The sequence below is a fragment of the Bolinopsis microptera genome, chromosome 7 (genome assembly GCF_026151205.1).
Source record: "Bolinopsis microptera isolate Bmic1 chromosome 7, MBARI_Bmic_1.0, whole genome shotgun sequence".
NCBI classification, from domain to species: Eukaryota; Metazoa; Ctenophora; class Tentaculata; order Lobata; family Bolinopsidae; genus Bolinopsis; species Bolinopsis microptera.
The window spans coordinates 5,298,192-5,307,599 of NC_087078.1; the positions used below are offsets into that span (position 1 = coordinate 5,298,192).

Below are 9,408 nucleotides of genomic sequence, written 5' to 3' on the forward strand. Positions count from 1 at the left end.
TATGGTATAGCAAGAAATATTGTTATTAAAGTTGTTGGCAACTAGCCAATGTCCTCTCAATCGTGCGCAGGTTCTCATGATATATTACAACTTATTCAAAGTTTTTGAAAAATACAAATCTTATTGCTTTATTGGCAAGTACTAAACTGACGAGTGCTTTACCACTTTGACTTAAACTTTAGAGCTTCAGTCGAGATTGAGGATGTGTCAGAAATTGCGGTTGTTTTGTTACACCATCGAGCTGCATTGTAGTCACCTTACTAGGATATTTGGAATGATTCCAATAACTTGCTGTAATGGTAACACATGTGTTACTATAGTAACCCGTCAGCTACTAATGAAACCTCTGAAACTGACGGTTGAGACGTTATCATAATAATATATACAAACCGCTGTGGATTGGTTTACCTCGACCATTTCTTCAGATGCCTTGCAATACATTAAGAAATCCTGAGAAGTTAAGAAGAACAATCACACGTGCACTATAAAATATACATTACACGTACACTGCTTGATAGTGCTATTAGCACTAATTAGAAGTATTACTGCACGATAAATCACAGGACCATTCTAAGTGGAATGTGGGAGTGAAATATTGAGACGTTACTCAAGCTCTCATTAAGGATATTATATTACCCTGGATTACATTCGTCACGTGTTACATATGTCACGTGTACTGAGTACTCCACCGGGGTTGGAGAAGTTTGTGGTTTGTGTTGTAGTTTTATTTTGTGTTGGTAGTGTAACTAACTTCGTGTTAACTTATATAGCAGTACTTTTTGTTAACTTGCATGGTAAACGTTGTTTCAAACAACTGTCTCTTTGTTTCAGATTAATGCTTGCTTAATGCTTATTATTGAGTTATTTGTTGACTGTTCTACTTCTACTTGTATGTCGTTAGGAATTCACTGCACAGCTTTTATGAGTACGATCCATCGATCCCGATAAAAATTTCTGTTTTATAGCGCGTTGACGTTTAAGATCGATAAATTAACAGCAATTTGTTAATTCACATCACATTCGAATTCAAAAGATACTTTTGCTTTAATCTTTAGAAGTTTAGAATAACCAGCATGTTGACGGGACCAAAACGGTTCCAACACTTGACTATCTGGACTACACTCCTGACATTGATTTCGTCGACAAACGGTGAGTGTAAATAATGTCAGCTAGAAGATACTTCAAACAGTGAGAATTAGAAGATATTATCACAGTTTTAGGGATTTTCTTGGATAGTGTCATAATTCAAGTTCATTCTTCACCATCGATTTCTTAACACCGAATTGCAGGTTATACGGAGTTACAAGTAGAGGGTAACGAAGGAAACAAGGCGACAGATTACCTCGACTTCAGCATCACAACCAACCGACTTCAATTAAAATTTGAGCAGCTAGATGACAACGCAGACCTAGAATTTTCTGTAGAAGCCGGTGTTTTTGAACGAGAGAGCCAAAGCTCACAGATTGCAACCCTAACCTATAAATGGAACACACATTCGGGTCGAAACAATATTTTATCATTGTATGATACTAGTGAATTTGAGCAATGCGACGAGACCAAAACAGAAATGCTTAAATCAATCCCCTCAAAAGTAACTGTAGATTTGAATACAGACTACTTGGTCGAAATCAAAGGAGGGGAGCAGGGTACATTTTCAAGTGCAAGCACTGTACCGTGTCCGGCTGTATGGACAAGCTTCACAAGCAATCGAGCTAAAGTCACGAAAATGAAACTAAAATTGACGGACTCAGATTCGGGTTACAAATTAGAAGATTACTACACGATCAATTACAGGATTATTGCAGGTGCTACTTTAATATTGTTTATACTGACTTATATGATTACTAATTATCAACTTGAAATTTAATTTCCTAAGCCAACGTATAGAATAGTTTAAATTATTCCACCATACCCAGTCAAATGGTGATGAAAACTTTACTGCATCGTCTACCAAGTCTTCATGGTCAAAGTGTTTACGAGCATCCCTTGCCTTAGTCTGAGAATTTTTACAAACATTTCTTGTCTTTCAGCGTGTGATCCTGGGCAGTATGTGAGCGACAATGGCTGTACGGACTGTGAAACTGATCATTATAGTGCTGGAGTCTGGCTCGAATCTTGTACTAAATGCCCTGAAGATAAAGGGGTGGAAGCTGGAAAGGGAACACAAGAAAGTGATTGCACTTGGAGTAAGTTATCTATTTCTCGAACTATTGCGGTATTTGTATTTCCCTTTATTCAGCCATGATGAAGACTTGCAACCATGACAAATTCTATTTATTACAAATTGATTGACTACCTTATTAAATCTCAGGTCCTTGCGCTGCTGGTAAATATCTTGATCAGGAGAATGGATGTACGGATTGTGAAGCAGACAAATATAGTGCTGCTGGAGTCATTGAGTGTACTGATTGTCCCTCTGAAAAAGGAGTTGCTTCAGGAGAAGGACAGCAAGAAAGTGACTGTATATGGAGTGAGTAAACAAAATAGGATTTGTTCCTTCTTTTTGGTTAAAGTTAATCATGTTGATGTATCACAAAATATTCTAGAACAGTAAAACTAGATTCCCATTTTCTAGAATTAAATATTGTAGTATTTAATATGAACCATCACGGCTCTCGATAACCGTGATGCTTCCCACTAAACACTACAAATTTAAAAAATCGCGTTCGGCCTTACGAGATCTAGAACTTAATAGAAATGTAACTTTCAGAGGCTTGTGTTGGTGGTCAGTATCTAAGCCAGGACAACGGCTGTACTGATTGTGAAGCAGGGGACTTCAGTACTGGAGGAACAGCAGATTCTTGTACAAAATGTGAAGCAGACTTTTACAGTGAAGCGGGTGCGACTAACTGTACTTATTGTCCTTCTGATAAAGAAGTAGCTTCTGGAGAAGGCAAAGAAGAGGATGACTGTTCATGGAGTAAGTTTCAATAATTTGAGTAGCTTCGTGTGCCGCTTGCTCAATGCTCATGTTTGTGGAAGGTTGATAATGTATAAAAAAGTGATTGACTAACTTACTGAATCTCAGGTCCTTGTGCTGCTGGTAAATATCTCGATCAGGAGAATGGATGTACGGATTGTGAAGCAGACAAATATAGTGCTGCTGGAGTCACTGAGTGTACTGATTGTCCCTCTGAAAAAGGAGTTGCTTCAGGAGAAGGACAGCAAGAAAGTGACTGTGCATGGAGTGAGTTGATATTATTGGAGTAGTTTCTTCTGCTGCCGGTTCCTTTGTGTTAATCAAGTATCACAATTTATTCTAGAAAAAAAAACTTGGTTCCTGTTATCGAGAATTAAACAGAAATTTAATTTCCAGAGGCGTGTGCCGGTGGTAAATTTTTAGATCAGGAGAACGGATGCATTTCTTGTGAAGCAGGAGAATTCAGTGCTGGAGGATCAGCCGATTCTTGTACAAAATGTGAAGCAGACTTTTACAGTGAAGCGGGTGCGACTAAGTGCACTGCATGCCCTTTTGGTAAAGTAGTAGCTTCCGGAGAAGGAAAACAAGAAAGTGATTGCACCGCTATAAGGGGTAAGTTTCAACCCTACAGGTAACCACACTTTATCGCTACAACGTTATAATGCGACTACATTAAAGCAAGGATCACTAACGGACCAGAAGATAGCAAACAGATTACCTGGGTAGTTCAGACTCAGCTGTTCCACAGTGGCGGAGAGAAGCTGGCACCGTCCAGTAACCGACAAACCGATGGTCCGACCTCGAGAGGAGCGCCGGAGCGGAACAACCAGAGTAGACTTAGAGGAGGTGGAGGTTTACGACAGCGATCAGTGCGACAACATCAACGATTTTCTGGCCACTTTTTTTCACTGCCTTTTTATTTTTGATTATAGTTAGTTATTGTTAATGTTATGATTGTGTAATTTATATAATCATGATATTGAAATAAAGTTAAAAATTATCTAAATGTTTGCATTAATCTTTATTAGTTCCCTTTTATTCTAAAATCCAGTTAAGACGATAAAAATAATCAAAAACATCAATCAGAGCAATTGAATGAGAATTCTATGTTATAATATAATTACAATGACTCCTAACACATGTCAGAGCGTATAATATGCGTTGCATATGTTTGTTTGTTTGTTTATAGAAAATTACTACCTGAACTCAGGTCTGAGTGTGAATACGGGTGGTACCTACAAGGTATGTGCGTTGCGCGTTGCATAATATAGTGTTGTCGCAATATTTATGAAGTACAGGACCTGTAAAATGTTTAATTAAAAAAAAAAAAATCAACTTAAACATACATGTTAAACATACGATTAAATTAAATTTCATTCTTCATTATTTCTATTCTGTTATTTTACCAAAACCTATAATCATGGGTAGAGTGGACCGCTGCCAGTGTCTCTCTTTCCCAAACAAAAGGAAATGATATTAATTTGATTGACCGTTCTCAAATGCAAAATGATACCGAGAATGAAATCGGTCGCTCGCTTTTCCCATTCATTTACAATTGTAATAGATTAAGAAGAACTACCCAAAGGCAGCTGTACTCGGCAATGAAGATTCAATAAACTTCAGCTTGTTCAATAAGTAATAACTACCACCCTTGTCCCTTACTCCGAAATACTAGGTATCGACCCCAACGCAACCCAAAGAGATTTTTACAGCATCTGATTGATGTAATCAATCGAAACTTATTTATACAATTCGTAAGCCGTGAATGAATGGGAAAAGCGAGCGACCGATTTCATTCTCGGTATCATTTTGCATTTGAGAACGGTCAATCAAATTAATATCATTTCCTTTTGTTTGGGAAAGAGAGACACTGGCAGCGGTCCACTCTACCCATGATTATGGGTTTTGGTAAAATATCATCTCTTTTTGATTATAATGTCAGGGTACTTTATAAAGTCGAAATATAAACTGATATCTTCATTATAATAAGGAGGAAGTTTCAACGATTTCGAAATTTTTCCTTTAAAAACATTTCCTTGTGTTTAGGTAAGCATATCGGTCCATCACTGACTGAATATACCACTTAATACTCATTCAAGTTGACATTAAATTCATATATAATGACATTAAACTGTCGTGGCAAAGCAGAATTTGTTGGAAATCACGAATGAGCAAAATTCTCACCTTTCGCACGTGCAAACTTTGAGCGGACGTTGCATGCGCATCCAATATTGAATCGCCGTAAATTTTTGTATGTAATTGTTTTATATATAGCTTGATAAGCATGCAAAGTTTCAAAGTATTTCAAGAAGAACTGTAATCACAACGGCACTCTAAAGTTGACAGAAAATGACGAAAACAGCAATTTTCAGTGATTTTAGCAATTTTCTATCAATTTGGGCGTGTCCCCACGTGTGCAACTTTTCGATTTTCAACTTTAAAACTAGCATAATGCACAATTTATACCTATAGGAAGCAGAACTGAGCTCCACAACCCAAGGCATGGCCCAACACCAAAGAATACTAAATCGCAAAATTGACGTTTTTATAAAATAATTCTTCAAAAAAGCACAAACTTCAATGACAAATATCTTTATGAAGGAGCAAGCTAGAAAAACTTTCCGGTAGATTTTCAGAATGCTTGAACAATTATCTAAGATGAAATTTCCTCAGATTTTGAATAAAATTACTCCTTAATGGGTTAAAATTAATTTTAAAAGTTATTACTTTGTCAAAAATCAAGTTTTAAAAACGGTTAACTTGATGACGTCATCAAGGGGTGTTTATGACGTCAAATAAATTTTTTATACAATGTAAACTAAAGTGTAAACAATTATTTGCAAGACCTGTGGTCGGAAATGGCTGTATCTTTTATACTTTTGAATCTATGGACACTTAAATACAGGCTACAATTGACTGGCAAAGCGTCTATCCCTGAATATATATATCTGTATATCTGTATGTATATGTCCCGACAATCTGTCGTAAAACAGGGGTTCTAGAAAACCCATTTCCCGATGCTCCTGAAACCTGAAACTTTTTTTGCAGTCAATTTGGTCAACGTCTAGACGCCCTGAAAAATTTCAGATCTCTAACTCAATTTTAACATGGTTTTTAGGGCACCTGAATATGGCGATTTTGGGTTTTTTACCGAATTTCGTATAACAGTGCTGGCGAGTATTTTATGCAAATTTCTTAAAAATCTGAACATAACTATTTTTTATTCCTGTCATCTTTGACATCAAATTAGAATGTTTTGAACTAAAAATAAATCTGCTGAACGACTTCCGATGAGTCTTAATGCCTGGAAAACTCCTGCCGGAGGCGGCGGCCTTCGGCCGCCGCCTCCGGCCGGAGTGCACGCCTCGCGTGCACAAAAGAGGCTTGTAACGTGTACCAAAGGGGGTATAATAGTAAAAGGGGTATAATAGTAAAGGGGGTATAATAGTAAAGGGGGTATAATAGTAAATGGGGAACATAGTATACCCACAATAAATGCAACGGTCGTGCTTGCCAGCACTGTGATATTGCGATTTTGAAAATTCGTCAGAGCGCACCAATAAAGTCCGTCAGAATGATAGCCATGACTATTATATAATAATAAGAGGCTATATAATTATAATTACGCATATTCCAGTTAGTTCCAGTACTTACTGATCCCTAAAGCTAATAACCATCAGTTAACGGGGGCTGGAGCACGTACCGGTCCTGGTCCACGTGCTCAGCTGATTGCGGAGGAGGTTCCCAGACCAGAACCAGGATCTGTAATAATCCTAGCCCGGCTAATGATGGGGCTGAATGTGAGGGGGACAGTTCGGATAGTCAATCTTGTAACGATAATCCTTGCTCAGGTATATGTTTAAAATGTTGCTCTCTACCCCTCTGTGCGCTTGATAAAATTATGTCAATTTAGCTGGCCAGTGCATCTTTTATAATTCCAATTTCAGTAAATCTCGCTGATCCCCATTGAAAAGCAGTTGGCAGGTCGCCTATTTCCTTTTAATAATAACTGAAGTTACTTACACCGACACGTGATTTAGCTTCAAATTTACGTTTTTCAGATGGAGAGGAAACGGATTCCGGAACCAGAAGACTGTTCAGGACAAATTTCCTCGTCCTTCTAGCATTTAGCTTTATATTTTGTTTCTTCATAGAATGAACTTGTTGACAAATTAGGATATGAGTAAGAATTATGATCAATAATTTTATAAATCTTTGTGTATAGTACTTCGTAGAACAAAAGGCATGCTCGAATGCAGGGGTTTTGGGCAGTATCCAAGAAGCTCGACGCCATCATAGTGGAAGCCCCACTACAAGATAGTGGAAGCCACATTACAAAATACAAGATAGTGGACTTCCTCTACCATATACAGTACAAACTATATTCCGGGCCTCTCGTGGTATACAAAAAGTGCACCACTGGCCACTGCAAGTAGTGGGATTCCACTATCGCGACGGGCTTCTTGGATACGGCCGGGTTTTTGCACTGTTTAGTATTAGTGGAGTGAGAACTGTAAATAGTAGTTTGTTTGTATGATATGTTTTACTTTTTTTTCTATTCAATTGTTGCTCATTGAACGTTTCTATCCTTATTTCCATTCGAACCAAATGATTTGAAGTTTATTAGAAGCGTACGGTCCCTGATTGCTTCAACATAAATTAATCTATGTATCGGTGGAGGTCATACTTGTGGGTATAAAATTACAGTACATTGTGCTATAAAACTCATTTTCAATCGCCATCTGTCTCCGCTTCCAAAAATTGCTTAGCGTTGCGAAAGGAGTGAGAATTGTGGCTCTAAATTTCTGTCGTTTCCAACTTAATTCCCGGGGAACAGCTTTGAAATATGGTTTCCCTGGTTTACAAGTTTATGTCATTAATAAAATTTAAGGGAAAAAATTTAAAATCCCCCAAAACCCTGGAATTTTTTAGGTTTTAAAATTTTTTTGGGCAAAAAATTTTTCAAAAAAGGTTTTTGGGGGTTTTCGATCCCGATATGCCCACCTAAAAAAAAGAAAAAGTTTTTAAAGGAAAATTTTGAAAATTTTTGAAACTTCCTCCTTATTAAAAAGATACAGTTTTATTTTGCTTTATAAAGTCCCCGCTTTTTAATCAAAAAGGATGATATTTTACCCAAAACCCCTAATCATGGGTTTAAATGGGGCCGTCCGTGTCTCTCTTTTCCCAAAAAAAAAGGAAAGATATTAATTTGATTGACCGTTCTCAAATGCAAATGATACGAGAATGAAATCGGTCGCTCGCTTTTCCCATTCATTTACAATTGTAATAGATTAAGAAGAACTACCCAAAGGCAGCTGTACTCAGCAATAAAGATTCAATAAACTTCAGCTAATTCAATAAGTAATAACTACCACCCTTACCCCGAAATACTAGTATCGACCCGAACGCAACCCAAAGAGATTTTTACAGCATCTGATTGATGTACCTAATCAATCGAAACTTATTACAATTCGTAAGCCGTGAATGAATGGGAAAAGCGAGCGACCGATTTCATTCTCGGTATCATTTTGCATTTGAGAACGGTCAATCAAATTAATATCATTTCCTTTTGTTTGGGAAAGAGAGACACTGGCAGCGGTCCACTCTACCCATGATTATGGGTTTTGGTCAAATATATATATCTGTATATCTGTATGTATATGTCCCGACAATCTGTCGTAAAACAGGGGTTCTAGAAAACCCATTTCCCGATGCTCCTGAAACCTGAAACTTTTTTTGCAGTCAATTTGGTCAACGTCTAGACGCCCTGAAAAATTTCAGATCTCTAACTCAATTTTAACATGGTTTTTAGGGCACCTGAATATGGCGATTTTGGGTTTTTTACCGAATTTCGTATAACAGTGCTGGCGAGTATTTTATGCAAATTTCTTAAAAATCTGAACATAACTATTTTTTATTCCTGTCATCTTTGACATCAAATTAGAATGTTTTGAACTAAAAATAATCTGCTGAACGACTTCCGATGAGTCTTAATGCCTGGAAAACTCCTGCCGGAGGCGGCGGCCTTCGGCCGCCGCCTCCGGCCGGAGTGCACGCTTCGCGTGCACAAAAGAGGCTTGTAACGTGTACCAAAGGGGGTATAATAGTAAAAGGGGTATAATAGTAAAGGGGGTATAATAGTAAAGGGGGTATAATAGTAAATGGGGAACATAGTATACCCACAATAAATGCAACGGTCGTGCTTGCCAGCACTGTGATATTGCGATTTTGAAAATTCGTCAGAGCGCACCAATAAAGTCCGTCAGAATGATAGCCATGACTATTATATAATAATAAGAGGCTATATAATTATAATTACGCATATTCCAGTTAGTTCCAGTACTTACTGATCCCTAAAGCTAATAACCATCAGTTAACGGGGGCTGGAGCACGTACCGGTCCTGGTCCACGTGCTCAGCTGATTGCGGAGGAGGTTCCCAGACCAGAACCAGGATCTGTAATAATCCTAGCCCGGCTAATGATGGGGC

At 37.8% G+C, this 9,408-nt stretch overlaps 1 protein-coding gene across 1 annotated transcript; it reads left to right on the top strand.

The window, feature by feature from the left end:
• Positions 1-1,067: 1,067 nt before the first annotated feature.
• Positions 1,068-7,285, top strand: LOC134818211 (proprotein convertase subtilisin/kexin type 5-like). The gene is made up of 9 exons (XM_063827657.1): positions 1,068-1,149; positions 1,290-1,805; positions 2,031-2,186; positions 2,312-2,470; positions 2,711-2,920; positions 3,029-3,187; positions 3,317-3,532; positions 6,601-6,771; positions 6,982-7,285. The coding sequence occupies exons 1-9, from the start codon at positions 1,074-1,076 to the stop codon at positions 7,077-7,079; spliced, it is 1,761 nt and encodes a 586-aa protein (XP_063683727.1). The 5' UTR covers positions 1,068-1,073; the 3' UTR covers positions 7,080-7,285.
• Positions 7,286-9,408: the final 2,123 nt, after the last annotated feature.

Excerpts from the sequence above, each read along its gene's own strand:
- LOC134818211 (XM_063827657.1), top strand. The coding sequence starts at position 1,074 with ATGTTGACGGGACCAAAACGGTTCCAACACTTGACTATCTGGACTACA. Across the intron at positions 2,471-2,710 it reads AGAAAGTGACTGTATATGGA|AGGCTTGTGTTGGTGGTCAG; the intron begins GTGAGTAAACAA and ends TGTAACTTTCAG. Across the intron at positions 3,188-3,316 it reads AGAAAGTGACTGTGCATGGA|AGGCGTGTGCCGGTGGTAAA; the intron begins GTGAGTTGATAT and ends TTTAATTTCCAG.